At 63.4% G+C, this 25,466-nt stretch overlaps 2 protein-coding genes across 2 annotated transcripts; both read right to left on the bottom strand.

Moving 5' to 3' along the window:
* Positions 1-1,023: 1,023 nt before the first annotated feature.
* On the bottom strand, positions 1,024-6,752 carry SF3B4 (splicing factor 3b subunit 4). The gene is made up of 6 exons (XM_029055609.2): positions 6,658-6,752; positions 3,712-3,840; positions 3,011-3,553; positions 1,739-1,945; positions 1,398-1,571; positions 1,024-1,244 (listed from the first exon to the last, which is right to left on the bottom strand). Exons 1-6 carry the CDS (start codon positions 6,689-6,691, stop codon positions 1,057-1,059), a joined length of 1,275 nt encoding a protein of 424 aa, XP_028911442.1. The 5' UTR covers positions 6,692-6,752; the 3' UTR covers positions 1,024-1,056.
* A 2,071-nt stretch (positions 6,753-8,823) lies between these two features.
* MTMR11 (myotubularin related protein 11) lies at positions 8,824-20,744 on the bottom strand. Its single transcript, XM_029055522.2, has 17 exons — positions 20,667-20,744; positions 20,310-20,437; positions 20,144-20,204; positions 19,889-20,034; positions 19,177-19,255; positions 18,931-19,066; positions 18,023-18,110; positions 17,766-17,854; positions 17,545-17,669; positions 16,873-16,939; positions 15,920-15,990; positions 14,990-15,174; positions 12,801-13,085; positions 11,663-11,821; positions 10,653-10,752; positions 10,516-10,583; positions 8,824-9,642 (listed from the first exon to the last, which is right to left on the bottom strand). The coding sequence occupies exons 1-17, from the start codon at positions 20,707-20,709 to the stop codon at positions 9,502-9,504; spliced, it is 1,971 nt and encodes a 656-aa protein (XP_028911355.1). The 5' UTR covers positions 20,710-20,744; the 3' UTR covers positions 8,824-9,501.
* Between the last annotated feature and the right edge of the window lie 4,722 nt (positions 20,745-25,466).

Here is a 25,466-nt window from a genome sequence, read left to right as displayed (position 1 = left end):
AAGGCACCATTAAGAACTCCGAACCGCAGGTCGAGGCCTCCCTCCTCCGACGCCCACCCACCCCTGACTGCAGCCCCCCTCTGGGGCTGGAAGACTGGCAAGGCGGGAGGGGGGGAAGAGCTAACGGTTCGCGGGCACTGCCCACCCGTCCCCCGGCCAAGCCCACCCCCGGCCCCCTCTCCCCGACGTCCGTCGGCCCGTCGCGGGCCGGGAATGTGTCCGTTTCTTCTTCCCAAGTGCCGAGTCCGGTGCTCGGCACAGAGCGAGCGCTCGGTAAACACCACTGCCTGGAAAGCTGCGAGCCCCGGGACCGCCCCCCCCCCCCCCACCTCGGTCCTTCATCCTGTGGTATTTATCGAGCGCCGCCCGTGTGCGGGGCGCTGTACTAAGCGCTTGGAAAGTACAGTTCCAGGCCCGAGGGCGCAGAGACCCATCTGTTGATGGCTGTCGTCACCCCCCCGCACCAGGCTGGGAGCTGGTTGTGGACAGGGATTGGACTTGCCCAAGCGTCCAGTACAGTGCTCTGCACACAGTTAAGCGCTTCATAAATATGACTGCAGCTAGACAGACCCGGCCCCCGTTGCCCCACGTCCCAGGCGGCGCCCCGGAGCGAGCTCTGAAGCGAGAAGGCTGGGATGGATCCCGTGACCCCTCCCTGCTAGGGGGGGGGGTCACCCCGTCCAGGCCCCCGCCTCGGGCCAGTGCGGCCCCTCTCCCCAGTCTGCCCGAGGCGGCCAGAGGAGCTCCCCGCAGTCTAACCCGCCTCCCGCGAGCTGCGCTTCAATCCACCCCCTCCCAGACTCCTCCGGCGCCCGCGTCCGCACGGCGGCCGAGCCGGGCTCCCCGGCCGAGCGAGACCGTACCGGGGGGACGAGGGGGTGACACGGGGGGGGGGGGGAGGGGACGCGGGGGTCACCCAAATCACCTTTATTAAGTGAAGGGGCTTGGGGGGCGGGGAGGGAGAATCCAAAGTAGAAAAAAGTCTGGAGGAGAGGGGGCGGCGAGGGAGGGCGGGCGGGGACGGCAGGGGCAGAGCCGGGCCGGACACCCGGGGTCCTACTGGGGCAGGGGTCCCCGGAGCGGCCCGCGGGGAGGCACGGGGGGCCGCGGGGAGGGCCGGGGCGGGGGCAGGGGTCCCCGCTGGTAGCCGTAGGGCGGGGGCCGGGGGGGCCCGCTGTATCCATGCGGGGGCATGAGCGGAGGCGGGCCACGCATGCCGTGAGGGGGCATCGGGCCCGGGTGGCCTGTGGGGAGACGCCGAGGACAGGAGAGTTAGCCGGGGGGCGCGGGGAGCCGGGGGACCCGGGGGGAGCCGGGAGGGCACGCAGGGGTTTGGGGGTCGGGGGTCGGGGTGGCGGGGAGGACCGGCCCGGGCGCGGAAGGGCGGCGACACTTACCCATGGGTGACCCGAACGGGGGGCCGCGGGGAGGCATGCCCATCGGAGGGGGCCCGGGGTGGGGCATGCCGGGGGGCGGGCGGGGCGGGGGCTGCCCCCCCGAGCCCGGGGGTCCGGCGTGGGGGTGGCCCAGCCCGTGGGGCCCGTGGTGGGCCAGCTGCATCTGAGAGATCCCTGGATCGCAAGAGACACCGGACGGGCAGAGACGCACAGAGACGAGGCGGCGGGGTGAGGCGGCGTGGGGCCGCCCCTCCCCCCGCGCACCCCCTCCCGATCCCCGACGGAGACCTCTCGACCCTCCCCCCCGCCCCCATTTCCAGCGGCGGGTCCCCCAGACTCACCTGGGTGCGGGAGGCCGCCCGGCGGGAAGGGGTGCGGGTGGGCGTGCCCGTGGCCGGGGTGCCCGGCGCCCGGGGTGCCGGCCGAGGGGGGCCCGTGGGCGCCCGCCCCGGGGGGCATGGGCGGAGGGGGCATGGCGGGGGGGATCCCCGGGGGGAGGGCCCCCGGGGGCGGCACCGGGGGCGGGAAGGAGCCCGGGGGGGGCATGCCTGTGGGGAAACGGAAGCGAGAGGCCGCGCGTTAGGGGACCCGAGACGCCCCCCGGCCCCGCGACCCGAGCCCTCGGGACTCCAGAACCCGCGACGGAAGCGGCCTCTCCCCGTCCCCACCGAGACCCTCCCCTCCCTCCCGGCACTAACTCTGTTGTTCTGCGCCCTCCCCGGCGCTCAGTTCGGCGCTCCACACCCAGGAAGCGCTCGATAAGTACCACCGACTGCCACGGGCAGAGAGGAGGTGGGCGGAGAGACGAAGACGGGGAGAAGGAGGCAAGGAGAGGAGAGAGACAGAACCCGAAAGAGAAAGACCCAGAGACGGAGCGGCAGCGAGAGACCGGGATAGAGAGGAAGGCAGACGGGAAGACGGAGACACGCAGAGACAGATCCAGAAAGAGAAAGGACAGGGACGGAGAGACCCCGAGAAAGAGAGAGACACAGAGTCGGATCCAGAAGGGAAGTCACGGAGACTCCAAGAAAGAGAACGACACGCAGACTCAGAAGGAAAAAGACGCGGGGACGGAGAGTCCCCCGAGAAAGACACGCAGGGACGGAGAGACGGGCCCAGAAAGAGAAAGACCAACAGACGCAGAGAGACGGAACCGGGAGGAGAGAGATGCGGAGACAGAGACACCGAGAAGACGCAGAGGGGCAGACTCGGAAGGAAAAAGACGCGGAGACGGACCCGGGAGGAGAGAGATGCGGAGACGGAGACGCCCTGAGAAAGACGCAGAAAGACAGGCCCAGAAGAAGACATACAGATGCAGAGAGACAGACCCGGGAGAAGACAGGTGCGGGGACAGAGGCGCTCCGAGGAAGACGCGGAGAGACGGAGCCGGAAGGGGAGTCTCGCGGAGACGGAGTGACCCCGCGGAAGACGCAGAGAGGCAAACCCAGAAGCGTAAAGAGCCGCGGAGACAGAGCGAGAGAAAGAGGAGGACAGAGCCAGGCGAGCCGGGAGAGAGATGCGGAGACCGAGAGAGCGCGTGAGAGAGAGACGCGGGCCACCCGGAAGGGGAAAGAGGCGCGGAGACCACCCCCCGAGCGGAGGCGGGGGCTCACCCGGAGGGGGAAGGCCGGAGCCGAGCGAGGAGACGACGGGGTTGGGGGCCGAGGGCGGGGGCGGGGCGTCGGCGAAGAGCTGGTGGGGCCGGTCGGCCTGGGACAGGGGGTTCTGGGCGGCCAGGAGGCGTTCGGCGGCGGAGCCGTGCCTCTCGCCCTTGGAATCCTTCTTGAAGGCGTACGAGACGGTGATGGGCCGGTTACACAGGTACTGGCCGTTCATGGCCTCGATGGCCGCGTCCGAGGCGTCGAAGCTGGCGAAGTTGATGAAGGCGTAGCCCTTCGAGTTGCCCGTGTCCGGGTCGCGCATGATCTTGGGCGTCTGCAGGATGACCCCGAAGGCGCTGAAGGTGTCGTAGAGCAGCTTCTCGTCGATCTCGGGGTCCAGGTTCCCGATGAAGATGTTGGCCCCCACGTCCAGGTTCTTGTTGTGGGCCGACGCCTTGTTGACCCGGATGGGCTTCCCGTACAGCTTGATCATGTTCATGATCTTGATGGCGTAGTCGGCGTCCTCCTCGCTCAGGAACTCCACGAACCCGTAGCCTGCGGCCCGGGGGGACGGGGTGAGGGGGAGGGCGACGGGGGGTCGGGGAGAGGGGGACGTGGGGAGGGGAGGAGGGGCAGACCGGACTGGGGGGGGGGGGGAGGGCGGAGGGTGCCCCCCGCTAGTGGGTGAAGCCCCCCGCCCCCTCGCCCCTCACCTTGGTGCTGGCCAGTGACCCGGTCCTTGGGCATGTGGGTGTTGACGACGGGCCCGGCCTGGAGGAAGAGCTCCCACAGCAGCGGCTCGCTGACCTTCTCGTCCAGCCCGCCCACGTACACCGTGGCATCTGGGCGGGGGGGGGGGGGGGGGGGGGCCGGAGGGGGAGAGCTCAGGACGACCCACTCGCGCCCCCGCCCCAAATCCTGCCGCCCGGGGTCACCGGATCCCTCCCCCAACACCACTACCGTACCTTGTTCGGTTTTTTTTTTTGCTTCTGTTAATAGTATTACGCGCTCGCTATGCGCCAAAAACTGTTCTGAGCGCTGGGGTAGGTAATAATGATGTGGGTATTTGTTAAGCGCTTACCGTCTCCCCCGATTAGACCCGTCAAAGGGCAGGGACTGTATCTGTTGCCCATTTGTCCATTCCAAGCGCTTAGTCCAGTGCTCTGCACATAGTAAGCGCTCAATAAATACTATTGAATGAATGAATACTTTTAGACCCGTCAGAGGGCAGGGACTGTATCTGTTACCGATTTGTCCATTCCAAGCGCTTAGTCCAGTGCTCTGCACAGAGCAAGCGCTCAATAAATACTATTGAATGAATGAATACTACGTGCCAAGCACTATTCTAAGCGCTGGGGTAGATAATAATAATAACGTTGGTATTTGCTAAGCGCTTACTACGTGCCCAGCACTAAGCGCTGGGGGAGATTCAAGGTCGGCAGCTTGTCCCCCGTGGGGCTCCCAGTCTTCACCCCCATTTTCCAGATGAGGTAACAGAGGCCCGGAGAAGTGAAGCGACTACCCCGAGGTCGCACAGCTGACAAGCGGCAGAGCCGGGATCGGAACCCAGGACCTCTGACTCCCGAGCCGGGGCTCGCAAGGTACGCAGCAGATCACCACAGTACCTGTCAATCGATCGTTAGTATTTATTGAGCGCTTACTATGTACAGAACACTATACGAAGCGCTTGGGAGAGTACGACAGAATCATGTTTACGTCCGTAATTTATTTTTTCTATTAACGCCCGTCTCCCCCTCTGGACTGTAAGCTCTCGGTGGGCAGACGACACACCTACCGACCCTGCTGGACTTTACTCTCCCAAGTGGTTTTTTTTGGTCCTGAGGGCATCTGTGAAAGCCCTTCCTATGCGTCAGACACTGCTCTAAACGCTGGGGTGGCTACAAGTTAGTCCCTGTCCCACGTTGGGCTCACGGTCCAAGGAAACCGAGGCCCAGGGAAGTGACTTGGCCAAGGTCTCACCGCAAGCCGGTCTAGTCTCTACGCTAGGCCACGCTGCTTCTCGCCCATCTACCAACTCCGTTATATTGTACTCTCCTAAGTGTTCAGCACAGTGCTCTGCACCCAGGGACCGATCCTTTCTTCCCTATCAATCAAACCATTAAGCGAGCGAGACACTTTCCGGCCCTCAGAGCTCTTCCGGTCTAACAGCGAACCAATCGATGCCATTTACTGAGCGCTCGCTGGGTGCGGAGCACTGCACTGGGCGCTTGGGAGACCACCCTCCCGGCGTGGCTCAGCGGCAAGAGCCCGGGCTTGGGAGTCAGAGGCGGTGGGTTCTAATCCCGGCTCCACTCCTTGTCAGCTGGGTGACTTTGGGCGAGTCCCTTCCCTTCTCTGGGCCTCAGTTCCCTCATCTGGAAAGTGGGGATGAAGACCGTGAGCCCCGCGAGGGGCGACCTGATGAGCTGGTATCTACCCCAGCGCTTAGAACAGTGCTGTGCATACTCATTCGTTCAATGGCATCTGTTGAGCGCTTACTACGTGCAGGGCACTGTACTAAGCGCTTAGAGTGTACAATTTGAGCTGCTTTGAGAAGCAGCGTGGCTTAGTGGCAAGAACCCGGGCTTGGGAGTCGGGTCGTGGGTTCTGATTCCGGCTCCGCCACCTGTCAGCTGGGTGACCTTGGGCAAGTCACTTCGCTTCTCTGTGCCTCAGTGACCTCATCTGTAAAAATGGGGATTAAGAAAAGTGAGCCCCACGTGGGACAATCTGATGACCCTGTATCTACCCCAGCGCTTAGGACACTGCTCTGCACATAGTAGGCGCTTAACAAATACCATAATTATTAATTATCATTATTACATCTGGGCAACAGATAGAGACCAGGGGCCCAATGACGGGCTCACAGTCTAGAAAGGGGGGAGACGGGCAACAGAACAAAAAATTACACCTAGTAGGCGCTTAGCAAATACCATCATGATTAAAAACAGAACAAAACTGCACCTAGTAGGTGCTTAGCAAATGTCATCACTATTAAAAGCAAGAGAAAACTGCATCTAGTAGGCGCTTAACAAATGCCACCATCATTTAAAGCAGAACAAAACTGCACCTGGCAGACGCTTAATAAATGCCATCACTATTAAAAACCAAATTGCACCTAGTGGGCGCTTAACAAAAGCCATCACTATTAAAAACAAAATTGCACCTAGCAGACGCTTAGCAAATGCCATCATTATTAAAAGCAAAAGAAAACTGCACCTAACAGACGCTTAGCAAATACCATCAGTATTAAAAGCAAAAGGAAACTGCACCTAGTAGGCGCTTAGCAAATGCCATCATTATTAAAAACAAAATTGCACCTAATAGGCGCTTGGCAAATGCCATCATTATTAAAAACAAAATTGCACCTAATAGGCGCTTAGCAAATGCCATCATCATTAAAAACAAAATTGCACCTAGTAGGCGCTTAGCAAATGCCATCATTATTACAAACAAAATTGCCCCTAGTAGGCGCTTACAACAAACGCCATCATCATTTAAAACAGAACAAAACTGCACCGAGTAGGCGCTTAGCAAATGCCAGCGTTATTCTTATTGCCATTCCGAAATGAGAGGCGGTTGGGCCTTCCTGGGTGAGTCTAACCTCCCTCCCTCCTGCTGCTGCAGATTGTCTGGGTCCCCCCGATGCCCCGCGTTACCCTGGTTCCGCTCGGAGATGGGCCCGGCCGCCATGATCAACGTGTTCCCGCCGCCGCCGCCGCCGCCTCCTCCTCCAGGCCGCGGATTCCGCGCCGCGACCTCTGACCCCTCCGCCCGCTTCCGCTTCCGCTTCCGGGGGAGCGCGGCGCCATCGCGGCCCGCGGCCCCTGGGGGCGGCCGGCAGGGGGCGATCGGGTCGGGTGACGTAAGCCGCACGCGGCGCCGGGGGCGGGGGGGAGGGGGCGCGCGCCGAGGGTGCCCCGCGCATGCGCGCAGCCCCGGCGCGCTTCGAACGGGCCGAGGGCGCGCCGGGCGCCATCTTGGATGAGGGCGGAAGTGACCGCCTGAGGCCTGGGGTCCCTCATCCGTCAATCAATCAATCAATCCATCCATCCATCAATCCATCCATCAGTCCTCTTTATCGAGCAGTGACTGCATGAAGGGCACCTTTTCTTTAATGCTATTTGTCAAGCGCTGGCTACGTGCCAGGCCCTATTCTAGGCACTGATTGCTCAGTGTGTAATAATAATAATAATGTTGGTATTTGTTAAGCGCTTACTAGGTGCAGAGCACCGTTCTAAGCGCTGGGGTAGACACAGGGGAATCAGGTCGTCCCACGTGGGGCTCACAGTCTTAATCCCCATTTTACAGATGAGGGAACTGAGGCCCAGAGAAGTGAAGTGACTTGCCCACAGTCACACAGCTGACAAGTGGCAGAGCTGGGATTCGAACTCATGAGCCCTGACTCCAAAGCCCGTGCTCTTTCCACTTAGCCACGGTATATCTGTATATGTTATTTATGCAAATACATATTTTTACATGTAATATAAATATATAGTGCATTATCATATTGATGTTATTAATAATATCAGCATTATATAATATGTTATGATATTGTTGCTATTTTATATAGTATTATGCTTTTTATTAATGATGTATCTATGATTCTATTTTGATGGTATTGATGCCTGACCACTTGTTTTGTTTTGCTGTCTGTCTCCCCCTTCTAGACTGTCAGCCTGCTGTGGGAGGGATTTTCTCTATTTATGGCTGAATTGTACTTTCCAAGCAGTTCGTAAAGTGCTCTGCACACAGTAGGCGCTCAATAAGTACAATTGAATGAATGAACTGTAATAATAATAATAATGTTGATATTTGCTAAGCGCTTACTAGGTGCTGAGCACTGTTCTAAGCGCTGGGGTAGATAATCAAGTTGTCCCACGTGGGGCTCACAGACAGGTAATCGGGTTGTCCCACGTGGGGCTCACAGCCTTAATCCCCATTTTAAAGACGAGGGAACCGAGGCACCGAGAAGTGAAGTGACTTGCCCAAAGTCACACAGCTGACAGGTGACGGAGCGGGATTAGAACCCGTGACCTCTGACTCCCAAGCCCGGGCTCTTTCCACTGAGCGACACTGCTTTTGTACTTTCCAAGAGCTCAGTACAGTGTTCAGCGCACAGTAAGCGCTCAATAAATACAATTGAATGAATGAACACAAGGCTCGCTCTCTTTAGGCATAGTAATAACAATAACTATGTCACTTGTTAAGCGCTGACTATGTGCTAATCAGTGTTATAAGCACCGGGGTAGCTACAAGGTCATCAGGTTGTCCCACGTGGGGCTCACCGTCTTCATCCCCATTTTCCAGATGAGATAACAGAGGCCCAGAGAAGTGAAGTGACTTGCCCAAGGTCACACAGCAGACAAGTGGCGGAGGCGGGATTAGAACCCAGGTCCTCCTGACTCCCAAGCCCGGGCTCTTGCCCCTAGGCCACGCTGCTTCTCCACCTCCCTGCCCCACAGCACTCATGTCCATGGCTGTCATTTCTTTCTTTCTATTCACGTCTGTCTCTCCCTTTGGACTGTAATAATTGTGACATCTGTTGAGCGCTTACTGGGTGCAGACCACTGTACTAAGCGCTTGGAATAGTCCACTTGGACAACAAATGGAGACAATCCCTACCCGACAACGGGCTCTTTCTCAGTTGTCTAGCATCCCCTTCTTCCCCTCCCCACCCCAAACTTCCACCACATCAGTCAAGCCATCATTCAATAGTATTTATTGAGCACCCCCACTGAGCAGAGCATCTTCTCAAGTGCTTGGAGAAGTAAAACGCAGTTAGAAAACAAGATCCCTGTCCTCGAGGAGCTTGTCATCCAGAGAGGGAGACGGACACTCAAATAAATTACAGGTAGGAGGAAGGAAGGGCCAATAAAGATACGGACATAAGTGCTGCATGGGGCGTGGGAGGACTTGGGTGGTGTGGAAATGCCGAAATGGCAGTTGGGGGATGTCGGGGGCCCCCCTCTTCACCCGCTATCTCTCTCCACCCGCCTTGGGAAGGAGTAGTAATCGTATTTATTAAGTATCTATTAGTACGGTGGGCAGAGCACGGTACTGAGCACCGGGAGAGAAGACGCACGGGTGGGGATCAGCTCCCCCGAATTTCCTGGATCCCCTCCTCCCAGCCCATCCCTTCCCCATCTCTCTCCTTTCCGCAGACCCAGAATCAGCCTCCCGGTGGTAGAAAATCCTGGATTCGATTCCCCCCTCTTGGTGGATACAACACTTCCTCCCACACTCGTCGCCGCAAGGCCGGAGGGAGTGAGAGACCAGAATCCGGGGGATGGGAGGAGAGGGAGGAAGGTCTCGTTGCCATGGAAACCAGCATCCCTTCCCTCCCCCCCAAACCCGATCCTCCTAGAGTCGTCCTGGGGGGAGGGGATTTGGGGGAGGGGGTCTCCATCTGTTCTCTCCCCACTTTTTTTTATCCACAGGGAGGTAACTCCCTCCAAACAGAGCCGGTCTTTGGGGGCCGGGGTCGGGGAGGTGGAGGGCGCTCAGCGGGACGGGGAAAGCGAGGCGTCCGGGTCGAGGGTCCCGGAGTCGGGGGGCGGCCCGGACGGTCTGTGGGTCAGCAGCTGCTGGAGGGAGCGCAGTTCCTCCGAGAGGCCGGACACGGTAAGGCCCGAGAGCCCTGGCTGCGGGGGGGGGGGGGGGGCGGGGGGCGATGGGGAAAGAAGGGTCGGGGGGGACCCTGCTTTAGGACTGGACTTTGGCATCTTCACCCCAAGGCACTATGGCACCCCCACACTCACCCCTGCCTCCCCAGCCCCCCCCACAACTAGATCACGTACCCCTTCCCCACCCTCCACCTGTCCCCCCGCAGCCCCCCACCATCCCCTTCCCAGGCACCCCCCCAGGCCCACCTACCCCCTCACCACCCTCCTCCTGTCCCCGTGATGCCCCCAACCTTCTCCCTCTCAGACCCTTGCTCCCGTCCACCTACCCCCTCACCACCCTCCTCCCGTCCCCCCTGCAGCCCCCCACCATCCCCTTTTCAGGCCCCTCCTCCCGTCCACCTACTCCCTCTCCCCTCCTCCTGTCCCCTGCACCCCCCCTGCACCCCCCCCCCCCCACCATCTCCCTCTCGGGCCCCCCACCTCCTGTCCACTTACCCCCTCCCCACCTTCCCCCTGTTCCCCTGCAGCCCCCCACCATCTCCCTCTCGGGCCTCCCACCTCCAATCTACCTACCCCACCACCACCCTCCTCCTGCTCCCCTGCAGCCCCCCACCCTCCCCTTCTCAGGGCCACCGCAGGTCCCCCTTGTCCCCTCTCCTCCTGTCCCCTTGCAGGCCCCCACCATCCCCTTCTCCAGCCCTTCCTCCTGCCCCCCTCCCGTCTCGTCCCCTTGCAGCCCCCCACCATCCCCCTCTCAGGCCCTTCCTCCTGTCCCCCTCCCCTCTCTCCTCTTGCCCCCTTGCGGCCCCCCACCATCCCATCCCCTTCTCAGGGCCTTCCTCCTGCCCACCTCCTGCCCCCCTGCAGCCCCCCACCATCCCCCCGGCTCACCTGGTCCTGGTCCCCGCCTCGCAGGTAGCATCGCTTCCAGAGGCGGACGAGGGGTCCCAGGAGCGCGGGGCGGAGGGGGCCCGGGGCCGGGGGCCGGGCGAGGCCTTGGGGGTCCGGGGGTCCGGGGTCCGGGGGACCGGGGGCGGGGTCCGGGCGGGGGCGCCAGGGGCAGAGGCGGGCCAGGGGGCTCAGCGACCCCCGAGACAACAGCCACACGCCAACGGCCCCGGGGCCCGGCTGGGGAGGGGGTTAGGATTATTAGTAATAATAATAATAGTAATAATAAAAGCTTGGCTCAGTGGAAAGAGCCCGGGCTTGGGAGTCAGGGGTCATGGGTTCGAATCCCGGCTCTGTCACTTGTCAGCTGGGTGACTGTGGGCGAGTCACTTCACTTCTCTGGGCCTCAGTTCCCTCATCTGGAAAATGGGGATGAAGACTGGGAGCCTCACCTGGGACGACCTGATGACCCCGTATCTCCCCCAGCGCTTAGAACAGTGCTCGGCACCTAGGAAGTGCTTAACAAATACCAACACTATTAATAACGATGGCATTTATTAAGCACTTACTAGGTGCCGAGCACTGTTCTAAGCGCTGAGAGGGACACAAGGTCATCAGGTTGTATCCTCTCCCCGGATCAGACCGTGAGCCCGTCACCGGGCAGGGAGGGTCTCTATCTGTTGCCGAATTGTCCATTCCAAGCGCTCAGTCCAGTGCTCCGCACACAGTAAGCGCTCAATAAATACTATCGAATGAATGAATGAAGGTTGTCCCCCGTGGGGCTCACCCTCTTCGTCCCTATTTTCCAGATGAGGTCACTGAGGCCCAGGGGAGTGAAGCGCCTGGCCCCAAGTCACCCAGCCGACAAGAGGCGGGATTAGAACCCAGGACCTCGGACTCCCCAGCCCGGGCTCTTGCCACTGAGCCACGTTGGACCAGGACCCCCCCCCCCCCGGCCCTCCATCCCCCCCGCCCACTACACCTGGCTCCCGGGACCCCTGGGAACGGGTCAGGGTTGGGCCTGCAGCGAGAGGGATCGGGGTTAGACTGCGGAGAGATGGGGGGAGGGCAGGGGGAGGGCTGGGGTCCGGAGGAGGTGGAGGGAAGGGCCCCCCCCCTCCCGCCTTCGGCGCCCCCCGGGAAATCCCACCTTGTCCCGGGAGGGTCCCGGAGGCCTCCCCGGAGGAGGAGGATCCGGGGCGTAGCAGGGGTTTCGGAAGCGCGCCCTCTGCTGGCCCGAGCACCGCAGCCCCCAGTCCCAGACGGTCCGCGGGGTCGGGGTCGGGGTCGGGGTCGGGGTCGTGTACACCTGCGGGCACGAAGCAGAGCCGGGGAGCGGAGCTCTCCCCTCAACGCCAACCCCTGGGGGAGGGTCTGCCCCGCCCCACCTCTCTTTGGGGGGCGGGGGGGGCAGGGTTAGGGTCTCCCCCCCGCCCCCTGCCCCAGCCCCGAGGCTCATCTCTGTTTGGGGGAGGGGAAGGAGAGAGGGTTAGGGTCGGGGTCTCCCCCCCGCCCCAGCCCCGAGGCTCATCTCTGTTCTGGGGGGGGGGGGCCGGGGGGAGAGATGGGGAAGGGGAGAGGGTTAGGGTGGCCCCCCGCCCCCTCCCTGAGGATCCTCTCTGTTCGGGGGGGGGGGTTTGGGAAGAGGGTTGGGGTCTTCCCCCTGCCCCTGCTTCCGGCCCCGAGACTCCTCTGTTTCTCTGTGGGGGGAGAGACGGGGAAGGGGAGGGGGAGAGGGTTAGGGTCAGGGTCTCCCCGCGCCCCCTGCCCCGGCCCTGAGGCTCCTCTCTGTTTGGGGGGGGCGGGGAAGTGGGGGCGGGGAAGAGAGGGATAGGGTCTCGCCCCTGCCCCCTGCTTCCAGCCCTGAGGCTCATCTCTGGTTGGGGGGGAGATGGGGGAGGAGAAGGGGAGAGGGTTAGGGTCTCTCCCTCGGCCCCTGTCCCAGCCCTGAGGCTCATCTCTGTTTTGGGGGGGGTGGGGAGAGATGGGTACCAGAAGGGAGAGAAGAATAATAATAATAATAGTAATAATAATAATAATGGTATTTGTTAAGCGCTTACTATGTGCCTAGCACTGTACTAAGCACTGGAGGCGGATACAGTTGGACCCAGTCCCCGTCCCCCGTGGGGCTCCCGGTCTTCATCCCCATTTTCCAGATGAGGCCTCTGGGGCCCAGAGAAGTGAAGTGACTTCCCCGAGGTCACCCAGCAGAGCCAGGCGTAGAACCCATGATCTTCGGACCCCTGGGCTCCGTCCACTCCGCCAGGCTCATCCCCGTTTGGGGGTGCGGGGAGGGGGTGAGGGATGGGGGTGGGGGGGGCGTCCAGCCCCCGCCCCGGGTTCTGAGGTTCATCCCTGGGGGGTCGGGTCCTGACCTGGGCCCCGGGCCCCCCGGCGGCCCCCCGAGCTCCCCGGCCTCGCTCCCAGGCGGAGTCGTGGAGGAAGGTGGAGGAGTCGGGCAGGCGGACGGCGTCGTGGAGGGCCAGCAGGAAGCTCTCCGAGAACTCGCACTGCCCCGGGAACTGGGCCAGGACCTGCCACGCGCAGTCCAGGAACAGCAGGAACACCGGGGCCTGGCGTGGAGGGGGCGGAAACGGGGGCCGGGTCGGGGGGCGGGGCACGGACCCCCCTCCCCCCCCCCAAACTCTAGACCGGCAGCTCACCGCGGGCAGGGAACGTGTCTGTTCGTTAATAATAGTAACGATGGCGTCGGTGAAGCGCTTACTATGTGCCCAGCACCGTTCTAAGCGCCGGGGTAGAGACGGGGTCATCGGGTGGCCCCACGGTGGGGCTCCCGGTCTTCACCCCCATTTTACAGGCGAGGGAACTGAGGCCCAGAGAAGCGGAGTGACTTGCCCAGCTGACGCGTGGCGGAGTAGGGATTCGAACCCACGGCCTCTGAGTCCCAAGCCCGGGCTCTTTCCACTGAGCCGCGCTGTCTCTTGGCCTCTCCCCAGCGTTCGGTACAGTGGACACAGGAAGCGTTCAATAAATACAACCGACTGAATGAACGCATGAGACTCAGCGATGGGGATATTTGCTAAGCTCTAGACTGGGAGCTCGCCGTGGACAGGAAACGCTATTAAGAGTGATGATAATTAATAAATAAATAAATAAATAAATAAATGGTATTTGTTAAGTGTCTACTATGTACAAAGCACTGTTCTAAGCGCCGGGGGACCCAAGATGATCAGCTCGTCCCACGTGAGGCTCACAGTTTTAATCCCCATTTTACAGACGAGGTCACTGAGGCACAGAGAAGTTGAGACTGGCCTTGATGGTATCTTTTCAGCGCTTACCGTGTGCCGCACACCGTATTATCACTATTATTATTATGATGGTATTTAATCGCTTACTACGTGCCGGCCACTGTACTAAGCGCTGGGGTGGATGCAAGCAAAGAGAGCTGCCCCACGAGGGGACCCCCGGTCTCAATCCCCATTTTACAGACGAGGTCACTGAGGCCCAGAGAAGGGAAGTGACTCGCCGAAGGTCACACAGCGGTCGAGTGGCGGAGCCGGGATTGGAACCCGTGACCCTCTGGCTCCTGGGCCCGTGCTCTACCCACTGTGCCACGCCGCTTCTCGTGATGTTGGACCGTACCCGCCCGAGCGCTTACTACAGTGGTCCACAGGCAGCACTCAATAAATTCGATTGAATGAGTGAATGAATGAACGACGGGGATATTTGTTAAGCGCTGGACTCTACGCTCGCTGTGGGCGGGGAATGCGTCCGTTTACTATTGTGTCGGGGTCTCCCGAGCGCTCGGTACGGCGCTCTGCACATAGTAAGCGCTCAATAAGTACGATCGACTGGCTAACTCTGTGTATCGGACTCTCCCCGCTCTTAATCCAGAGAAGCGGCGTGGCTCAGCGGAAAGAGCACGGGCTTGGGAGTCGGAGGTCAGGGGTTCGAATCCCGGCTCTGCCGCTTGTCAGCTGGGTGACTGTGGGCCAGTCATTTAACTTCTCTGGGCCTCAGTGACCTCATCTGTCAAATGGGGACGAAGAGTATTTATTGAGCGCTTACTATGGGCAGAGCACCGGACTAAGCGTTTGGAACGTACAATTCGGCAACAGATAGAGACGATCCCTGCCCATTGATGGGATTACAGTCTGATCCGCACATAGTAAGTGCTTAACAAATACCAACAATATTATTATTATTCATAATGGATTATTATCGATCCAGTGCTCAGTAAGTACCACCGAAGATGCCAAGCACGATACTAAGCGCTGGGGCGGGCCCAGGTAACGGGGTTGGACGCGTCATCGTCCCCCACGATGGGGCTCCCGGTCAAAGGAGGGAGGACCGGCACGGACCGCCCCCCCCCCCCCCAAATCTTACAGGTGAGGAAACTGAGGCCCCGAGGAGCGAGGTGACCTGCCCACGGTCCCCCGGCCGACGAGTGGATTTAGAACCCAGGTCTCCCGACTCCCAGACGGGCGGTCTTTCCCCCGGTCCCTTGGGCGCTCACCTGGTCCCCGGGCCGCCCCCGACGCCCCGAGCCCAGGGGGTCCAGCCGGGTGCGGAAGGGATGCCCGGCCGCCACCCACTCGCGCTGGACGAGGCTCTGGATGCCGCCCAGCGTCCGGGCCTCCGGCTCCGACAGCAGCTGCACCAGCGAGGACACCAGGCAGTTCAGGTCTCGATCGCCCGGCTCTGGGGAGGGGAGAGGAGACCCCCGGGGTTGGGGGGAGACGGGGGGGGGGGGGAACGGCGGAGGGTAGAGCAGAGACGGTGGGAGGGGAGGGAAAGGGGGGAAGGGGACCGGGAGGGGTGACGGCGCGGGGGGGGAGAAGAGACGAACGGAAAAAACCCTAATTTATCCACCCCTTCTCCGGCGCAGAGAGAGATCAGGCCGCGGGGAGGGAGCGCGCCCAGTAAGCGCTCAAGAGATACGGTTATCGATCGGGTGTGCGCAGAGCACCGCGCCGAGACCGGCACTAAGTCCGGTGGTCGGCACACCGTCACCGAGGGTATCTGTTGGGCGCTCACTCTGTGCAGAGCACTGTGGTGAGCGCCGGGGAGAGCCCGACCCGGCGCAGTCGGTAGCCGTATTCCCTGCCCACGAGGAGCGTCCGGTCTACAGGGGCGGCAAGCGCTTCGTTTATTGGCCTACTGGAGAGGTGGGGCTTTTCGACTCTCCCCCCTCCAACGTCTGCAGGGCTGGGAGCGGGGGCTGCCCCCTCCTCGCCCAGGGCGCTGAAGGGGGAGGTGGGGCCGAGGCCGCAGCGGGCCGGAGCGAGGTTAGACTTCCTCGGCGGGCTGAGGCGGGGTTGGGCGATCTCCTTCCCTGGAGGTCTTGCACCTTGGGTGGGGCGCGGAGGCAGGGGGAGGGTCGGGGTGACCTGGGGGAGGGATGCGGAGGCCGGGGGGAGGCCGGGGAGGCCGGGGCCCACCTCACCCTGGAGGACGACGGAGAGGCGGCGGGTGGTGACGAGGACGGAGATGTCACTGGCCTTCCTCAGGCAGGACCTGAGGGGCGGAAGTCAGAGGGCGCGGGGCCGCCGGGAGGTCAGAGGCCCCCGTGGCCGCCCGGCTCGGAGAGGGGACGGGCCGGGGCGGGGGGCGGGGGTCAGAGGCAATGCGCGACGAGCATCGGTAATAATGACTGACTTGGTAAGCGCTTACTACGTGCCAGGCACCGGTCTAAGCGCTGGGGGAGATCCAGCCTGATCGGGTTCGGACCCAGTCCCCGTCCCACACGGGGCTCGCCGTCTTCCGCCCCATTTGACGGATGGGGGAACTGAGGCCCGGGGAAGTGAAGGGACTTGCCCAAGGCCAGGGGCAGACAGGCGGCGGAGCGGGGATCAGAACCCAGGACCCTCTGACTCCCGGGCCCGGGCTGCAGCCATGAGGCCACGCTGCTTCTGGGTAGAGTCACAGGGACCACCCGGGCCACTGAGGATCAGAAACCAGAGCGACCGGCACCTCCGACTGGGGGCCGGGGGAGGAAGAGGGGAGGGCAGAGGTCACCGAAGCAGCTTGGCCTAGGGGACAGAGCACGAGCCCGGGAGTCACGGCAGCCGGGTTCTAATCCCGGCTCGGCTACTTGCCCGCGGCGCGGCCTGGGGCGAGTCGCTTACCGTTTTCCGGGCCTCAGTTGCCTCATCTGCAAAATGGGAAGGAAAGACCCCATCGACTCTCTCCCTCTCCTCCTCGGACTACGACGAGCCCCACGCGGGGCGGGGAGCGAGCGCATTCTGCCGGGCCCGGCGCTTAGCGCGGTGCCGAGCCCGGAGTACGCGCTCCACTGAGACCGCGGTGAAGGGGTGGAGGAGGGCGGGGGATCCCGCGGGGTCCGGAGGGAACCGCGTCCGAAGGGAACGGGGCCGGGATGGGGCCGCTGGGGGTCACCTGACGTGCTCGAGCCAGCGGGTCCCCTCCAGGGCCGACAGCCACTTGTCCTGGGCAGGCGGGGCATCTGGGGGGGTGGGGCGGTGGGGGGCGGGAAGGCGGGGTGGTTACCATGGAACCAGGAAGGGGGGGTGGGATGAGGGGCGAGGGCCCAGCAGGACGCGGGGGGCAGGGGAGACCCGCCCTCAGACCTGTGACCTTCGGAGATTTGCTCTCCGCCCTCTCCACCCCCCAAAAGTCCGGCGGTCGATCAGTCGTATTTACTGAGCGCTTACCGTGCGCAGAGCGCCGTACTGAGCGCCTGGGAGAGTCCCAGAGAACAGCGGACACGTGCCCTGCCCGCAACGAGCTTACGGTCTAGAGGGGGAGGCAGACTTTAATACCGACACAATGCTCTGCGCCTAGTAAGCGCCGAAGAAATGGGGTTGATTGATTGATGTGGGACGGGGACTGATCAGCTCGACTCTAAACCAGCGGTCAGCACAGTGCCCGGCAGGTAGTAAGCGCTTAACAAATACCACCGGGGAAAAAAAAAAAAGCATCCCATCGCCTTGGAGACGGAGCCCCCGGGGGACCACGGGACCGACTCGGCCCGGGGGGGGGGGGCCCGGCAGACTACGGGGGTCGGCAGGGCGGCCCGCGCTTCGGAGGGGGTCGGGGGTCGGCGCTGACCGGACAGGCACAGAGAGGCCAGGCGCGTGTGGGAGAGCTGGATGTCGGCGAGGCTGGGCAGCTCCTCGGCCGTGTCCACCAGCACGCACTCCGAGTGTCCGGCCAGGAGCAGCGACTCCGCCGCCCTGCCGGGGGAGAGCCGGGGGGGGGAGGTGGGGGAGGGCGGGGGGGTCAGCCCGCCCCCGGCCGGCCCGTTCCCCCCTCCCCGTCCCCCACCTCACCTGACGTCCTGGGTCTCAGGGTCGCTGGCTGGGTGGAAGCCACCGGCTCGGAGAAGGTCGCCGCCCCCCCGGTGGTGCCAGGAGAGCCGCTGGGACGGGGTTGGGGAGGTCACGGGGTCAGGGGTCAAAGGAGGCTCGGCCTCCGGAGAGCCGCCCACCCCCGGCCCGCCGAGCCCGTCCCCTTCCCCCGCTCCCTCCCATCCCAGGTCCTCGCGTCCCCCGGCCGTTGTCCGCCTGCTCCCCGGCCCTCCACTGACCGGTCCGCGGCTCTGTTGGAAGTGACCGAAAGCCCTGCGGATCTCGCTGTCCAGGGTCCGGCTGGGCACCCAGAAATACGGGGAGAGGCTGCGGGGCCCGCGGGCCGCGACGACGACCACCGGCGACGGAGGGAAGGGGGGAACGGAAACCGTCAGTGCCCGGAGGGCGGGGGTATGGGGGCGGGGGGGGGGGGTCTAATGATAATAATAATAACGACGATGATGGTATTTGCTAAGCGCTTACTACGCGCCAAGCACCGTCTAAGCGCCGGGGTAGACACGGGGTAATCGGGTCGTCCCACGTGGGGCTCCCGCTTTTAATCCCCACTTTACAGATGAGGGAACTGAGGCCCAGAGAAGGGAAGTGACTTGCCTCAGGTCACAGAGCAGACTAGTGGCCGAGGCGGCATTGGAACCCACCTCCTCTGACTCCCAAGCCCGGGCTCTTTCCACTGAGCCACGCTGCTTCTCTACCTAACTCTATTGAACTCCCCCAACCACTTAAATGCAGTGCAGAGAAGCAGCGTGGCCTAGCGGGTAGAGCCCGGGCCCCGGGGGGGTCAGAAGGACCTGGGTTCTAATCCAATCGTGTGACCTCGGCCAAGTCACTTCCCTGCTCTGGGCCTCGGTTCCCTCATCCGTCAAATGGGGATGAAGACCGCGACCCCCACGGGGGACCACCCGATGACCCCGCATCTACCCCGGCGCTTAGACCGGCGCTTGGCACTCAGTGAGCGCTCATCGGATACCGTTATTACGATCGCTCGGTACGGCGCCCTGCACCCATCGACCGAATGAATGAATATCTCCGGCCGCCCGAAATACGAACCGCTAGACTGCTTTCATAGTGTTACGGGGTCCCCGCTGCCCCGGGGGCGGGGGAAGGAGACGCTGGGAGAAACGGTCACCTGGCGGCCACGTCGAACCTCTGGTTGGCCAGGCTGACCCTCCAGCCGCCGGCCCCTTGCCTCTGCAGTCCGGCCTCCCAGTCCTGGGGCGTCTCCCACAGCGGGACGGGGGGCTCCCCGGGGCCCAGACCCCGGCCTGGGACACAGACCGCCGGTCAGGACGTGCCCCCTTCTCCTCGACGGCTAGAGAGGACCCCCCCCCCCCCCCGCCGACCGCTCGGGACCCCCCAACCTCCACCCACTCACCGCAGCCGCTCAGCTGGGTTTCCTCGTAACGGCCGGCTTGGCTGCTCTGCTGCCATGCCCGGACTATGGCCGTGGTCACCTGCGGGGTGGACCCTCTCCCAGGTCGGGGGAGAGGGGGGAGAATCGGTGACCAGAGCCGGGTGGGGGGGGGACCAAGGAGAAACAGTGCGGTGGGGGGGGCTGTGGAAGGAACCGAGGCAATGCCCTATTTATTTCATTACCCTATTTATTTTATCAATGAGGTATGATCGCGATTGAGTCGTCCCGCTTTTGTCCGTCCCCGATTAGACCGTAAGCCCCGTCGATGGGCGGGGATTGTCTCTACGTGTTGCCGAATCGTCCATTCCAAGCGCTTAGTATAGTGAGCGCTCGATAAATACTACTGAATGACTGAATTGTCCATTCCAAGCGCTTAGTCCAGTGCTCTGCACATAGTAAGCGCTCCATGAATACTATTGAACGAATGAATGAATGCCGTGAGGGTGGGAGGGGCCAAAGGGACAAAATGGAAAGGACCGAGGGACGCGACGCGGGGGGGCTGCTGTACTCTTCCAAGCGCTCAGTACGGTGCTCGGCACACGGGAGGGGCTCAATAAATACCATCGAATGAATGAACGGAAGGGAGACCAAGGGGACGCGACGTGGGGAGGATGGAAGGGGCCGAGGGGAGCCAGCCGGGGGGGAGCGGTTTGGGGGGAGCGGGGGGTCTCACCTGGGAGGCCCCGGCGTCCGGTCCGCCGTCCCCGAAGCCGACGCGCAGCTGGCGGAAATCTCGTCCGAGGACGAGGAGCTCCTCGGGGACGGAGCGCGGGGGGACCCCGGGCCGCAGGGGCTGGGGGCGGGTCGGGCCGCTCCAGGCTGGGGGCGGGCGGGGGGCGGCGGGGGGGGCGTCAGAACCTCCCCGTCCCCACCCCTCCCACCCGATTCCCGGGAGCCGGAGGGGTCGGGGAGGTCAAAGGTCACTCACCTGCCACCAGCTGCCTGATATTGGTCAGAGCCCAATCATAGTTGCCGTTCAGAGGGGCGTCCTGCGAGGGGTGGCCGGTGGTGCTGGGCTGAGTGGGGGGGATGGGGGCAGAGAGATGGGACCCCCCCCCCATGTCCCCCTCCCCCTCTCGCCCCCTCCCTCTCACCTGCGCCCCACCGGAGGCCTCCCCGCGGGGTCGAAATGCCACCCGCAGGTTGGTGCAGATCAGGGTCCCGGGCAGCTCCGGCTCTGCCCGCCTTCTCACGGCGGGGGCCCAGGCCAGGACTCGCTCTCCTGGGCGGCGGGCAAGGGGGAGGGGACCCGTGACCCCACGGCCCCACCGCGCCCCGGCCCTCCCGGCCCGGGCCCGGAGGGGGATCGGGGACGAAGCCGGGGAGCCCCGCGGGAGACTGAGGGGAGCGGGAGGTCACCGGGTGGGAGCTTCTCGGGGGGCGGTCGAGAGAGCAGCGAGGGTCCCGGAGGGGACGGGGGGCTGTGGGGAGGGGATCCCCGGAGGGTTCACCTGGGAGGAAGCGTAGATTCGGGGGGCGCGGTCTGTCGGCCATCCGGCTCCTCGAGGTGGACTTTGGCCGGCGTGCCTGGGGCCGGAGTGGGTGTGAACGGCCAAGGCCTCTCCTTGCCCCTCCCCGGCCCCCCCCCCAGCCCCTTCCCCATCCCCTCCAGCCCCCCCGTATTCCCCTGCCCACTCCGACCCGGGGCCCCAGCCGGGGGAGAGGGTCGACCAGGCCCGTCCCGCACCGCGGAGCGAGGCGGGCGCCCTACAAGGGGGTGGGGGTGGAGGAAAGCGGGGTTCGGGGAGGGAAGGGGTGCGGGGGGAGAGTTGGGGTGGGGCCGGTTAATGGTTAACGAGACAGAGACAGTCAGAGACAGAGACAGGAGGGCCACGGGGGAGGAGAGGCCCGGAGGGGCAGCATCTTGTAGGGACCGACAGCGCGGAGACCTCCAAAGGCAGAGGGAGATGGGAGGTGGAGACAGAGGAGGGTCAGAGACGGTGAGAGACTCGGAGATCGAGGGAGATGAAAGGGCGAGAGACACCCCCCCCCCAACATCGCCAAGGAGGGGCGGGGCCGAGACACCCCAGAGATGGAGAGGGAGAAGAGAGAGACGGACGGAGAGAACCGGAGGGAGGTGGAAGGAGGACGGGGGAGCCCCCCGCCCCCCGCCCCCCGCCCCGTCCTCACCCCGGCCTCGGCCTCGATCGGGAGGTTGAAGACCTTCCAGCCTCCCCACATGCTTGGCCTCCATCCGTGGGGGCGCGGGGCCGGGGGGCCGGGGGGGCCGGGGGGCTCCCGGGGCCTGGGGATCTTGGCGGGGCAGGGGGAGGGAAGGGGGAGCTCTGGGAGGGGGGGGGCTGTGGCGGCGGCGGGGAGGATGGGGGGCCGCCCGGAGGAGGCCGCCCGGGGGGCCGCGGCGGCCGAGCGATAGGCGGAAAGTCGGAGCCGACCCTGCCCCCCTCCATCCCTCCCTCCCGGACCCTTAAAGGAGAACCGCCCGTTTCGGGGGGTTGGGGCCGGGACCCCTCCCCTCCTCCCCGCCGTCCTCCCTCCCCTCCCCTCCCGGCCGGTCCTGGCTCCTCCCTCCTCCCCATCGGGGGCAAAGTTGGGCAGGAAAAACTGGAGTCTACTTGTGGAGCTGCCGCCCCTCCCCTCCTTTCCCCCTTCTTTCCCCCAGCCCGGTGGGGCAGCCGGAGGGAGGGGAGGGGAGGGGAGGGGTCCTCCGGGGTCCGGGCCTCGGGGTGAGTTGGGGGGGGCGACTGAGCCTCCCCCCCCCCCGCTTTCTTAGTCTTCTCCTCTCCCTCCCCCTCTTTGTCTCCTCGTCCTCCCCTTCTTCCCCCGTTTCTCTCCTCCTTCTCTTCCCTCTGTTTTTCCTCCTCGTCCCCTCTTCCTCTCCTCCTCCTCTTCCCCATTCTTCTTCCTCCTCTCCTCATCCTCCCCCTCTTCTTCTCCTCCCCTTTCTCTTCTCCTCCTCTTTCCCCTTCTTCTTCCTCTCCTCCTCCTCCTCCTTCTCCTCCTCCCCCTCTTCCTCTCCTCCCCTTTCTTCTTCCTCCTCTCCTCCTCCTCTTCCCCCTTTTCTCCTCTTCCCCTTCTGTTCTCACCCTCCTCTTCTCCCCCTTTCTCTCCTCCTCGTCCTTTTCCTTCTCCTCTTTCCCTCCTTCTCCCCACCCCCGGTGAGGCCCGAGGCCTGTTGAAGTGGTTGGGCATCGGATCCCCGGGGCCCAGCCCTGCACGGGCACCCCCCCGCCCCCCCCAGTGATACCCAATCTCCCTGCTGCTGCTGCTGCTGCTGCTGAATGATTGATGATGGGTGGGGAGGGCCCAGGTGGGGGGCGGGGGGCCGGGCTCCCGCCCCCTCCCCCACTGTCCCCATCCCCACCTTGGCCTTAGGGGCCCCGGGGGGCAGGGGGAGAGGGTCCTCTAGACTGGCAGCTCTCCGTGGGCAGGGAATGTGCCTGTTGCAGCATTCTACTGTCCTCTCCCAAGTGCTTAGCCCAGGGCTCTGCACACAGTAAGCGCTCAATAAATACCATTGACCGACTGGACCGTTGGCCATGAAATGAACACGCAGATGAGATACAGTGTACATTTTTAACGTATTAAAAGCCCTCCCCCCCCCCGGGCACCCGCCACATAGCACCCAAGACAGGGAACCAAGTGGCGCTCGCCGTCCCGTCCGCCACCCGTCCGTCCGTCACGTCCGTCCATCCGGAGGTGGGCGGCTCCTCTCAGACTGGCCCAGGCTGACCGATTCCAGCCTGGAGACCACCGAGGGAAGGGGGCAGGGGAGGCGGAGGGTGGGGTGGGGGGTGAGGGGGTCGAGTTTCCGCGGGTCCAGAAGACTGAGAGGCCGGAGACCCCTTCCTCTCCCCACCCCGCCTCCGGCCCCTCCGACGGCTTCTCCCGGTGCTGCCTCCGGAGAAGCCGACGTCGTCGTCCAGGGGTCGGAAAGTCCTGCCGGGGCAGGCCTGGAGGCGGGGGGATGGACCCCATGACCTTCCTCGTCCTCCGCGCTCCCCTCTCGACGTCACTCTGGGGGCAGGGGCGTGGACCGAATGACCTTTCTCCGTCTCCAGGCTCCAATCTCCCCGCTCCGCGTAGCTCTGCGGCTCAACCCGGGCCCCGAGAGAAATTCAGTTGAAAAAGTTGGGGAGATCGAGGGGATTTGAGATGCTTTGTTCCAAGCTACCCCCGACCCCTGACTTTCCACCGCAACGTCTGCAGCCTGCAGTATGGGGGGAGGAGAAGGAGGAAGAGAGAGGAGTTGGGAGAGGGAGGAGGGGAAGAGGGAAGGAGAGGGAGGAGGAGGGGAGAGGAGGAAGAAGGAGAAAGAGGAGGAGGAGAGGGAGGAGGAGGAAGGAAAACAAAATAGTGGGGGGAAGAGGGAGGGATGGAGGGAGGAGGCCGGTGAGTCACAGGCCGAGTCTCCTGCAGAAACATCGGAAAAAAACAAGCGGGAGAAGGTGCCGCTGCTCAGGCCCCGGCCCAGCCGACCCCGGCCGGCCCCCGGCCCCGGCGCCCCCCACCCCGCTCAAACCCGGAGAGGGGCGGGGTGGGGGTGGGGGGGTGGGGGTGGCGGGGGGACGGAGGTATTTTACTCAACAATTTTTGCGTCGGGTAGCGGCGGCGAGCTTCCCGGCCTCGGAATGTAGGTCACCGCCTCGACGCCTTCGTTCTCTCCCCTGTCCCTCGTCAAGGACGGAGACGGAGACGGAGAAAAATAGACTGGCAGCCCCCACTCCCCTTGGCAGAAGCGGGCTGTCCCAGGGCCCAGGTCTGGGGGGGGGGGGGGGAGGGGGCTCCCTGCGGCTTTATGACTCAGTCCACCCCAGACGGCCCGGCCCGCTCCCCCCACCCCCGCTCCCCATCTATTTTTAGAGCCCCGACCCGCAGAGCTCCACTTTTCGGAGAGAAATAAAAGGCCCAGAGCCACAGACAGGCCCCCCCCCCCCCATCCCGGCCCCCGCCCCGCAAATCGTCCCCTTCTCCGTGAGGCCACAGGTGCAGGGACAGACGGACCCTGACGCGAAACCCCCTCCCCTCGACCCCCAACTCTCCCCTACCCGCCCGGTTGGCCGCACGGGCTCCGGAGCCGTTGGGTCAACCGGGTGCCGAGGTAACGTCGTCCATCCCCCCGCCTCCGGGCCGTCCGGTCGCCCCCCGTTTCTTCTCCCAGAACGCCTGCCTCTGGGGGAGCGGGGTCTCTACGGGGGTCCGCTCTCTTTCTCCCTCAAACTAGGGCTTCCCGGTCGGGGGAACGGGGTGGGGGTCTGCCTTCCCGTGGCAGTCTCTCAACTTGTCGAATGAGGTGGAGCTGAGAGGTCATTTCATCCAGCCCCCTGCCTCTGGATTTAAATCTGTCAGGCGGAGGCTACTTTGTTTTCTGTTCTTTATTAGCGATTCTGGGGCCGGCGTAGGGGGCGAAGGCCGGGGGGAGACCCAAACGTCCGCCACGGGACCTGACCTCGCCCCCTCCCCCGGCTTAGCCACACTTTAAATCTATTCTTTTTTTTTTTTAAAAAAAAAGGTCGTGCCTTCCAAAACCGAAGCCGACGAAAGCTAAGATACAAGTGAATTCTCATACGACACACCGGGGGTGAGGCGAGGAACGGTTTTTGAAAGTACTTTAAAATGGGAGGCGGGGGGAAACGAGAAGGCGCGATCCTAAAAGGAAAACGGCAGTGGGGGAAAGGGGGGAGAGAGAAAAAAAAATCTAAAGATTCCCCCACGTCCCCGTCCCCGGCCCGAGAAGGAAAGGGGCAGGAGAAAAGATCTGGTTCCGGTTTCACATTAAGTGCACTTGGAAATTTATTTTAGGATCCAGACACCCACCTCCGCCCCCACGCGCGCAGTCTTTCCGAGATTGAACCCAGGCCTGCGGATAGCTCCTCGCCCAGCCAGCCAGACGCGGGCCGGCCCGGACGAGCGCGGCTCCTAAGGACGTGGCCGGCGGCGTTCCCCCGTCCCGCCCCATCCCTCCTCCCCCCGGAATGAAAAACGGAGGACTCGACGCTCCCCGTCTCGCGGGATGGGTGTCCGCCTCGCCCTTTCCCCTCAATAAATATTCATCTTCCCCTTTTGGAAAAAATAATTTATTCATCGATAAGAAACGCGAAGGGTGGAGGGAGGGATCCTCGAACGCGGCAGGGGGTTAGGGGGTCACTCTCTCGCAGAGGTAGACAGGGCACTTTTTTTTTTTTTTAAAGAAAAAAGACCAACCCCACTAAACCGTTAATCCAACCGAGCCCCCGATTCCCAGACCTCGCGAAGCCGGGAATGATCCGTCGTGCGGGGCCCAGGGTCGGGAA

This window comes from Ornithorhynchus anatinus, chromosome X5 (genome assembly GCF_004115215.2).
Source record: "Ornithorhynchus anatinus isolate Pmale09 chromosome X5, mOrnAna1.pri.v4, whole genome shotgun sequence".
Taxonomy (NCBI): Eukaryota; Metazoa; Chordata; class Mammalia; order Monotremata; family Ornithorhynchidae; genus Ornithorhynchus; species Ornithorhynchus anatinus.
The sequence above is the reverse complement of the archived record's forward strand: the minus strand, read 5'-3'. Positions and strand labels throughout refer to the sequence as shown.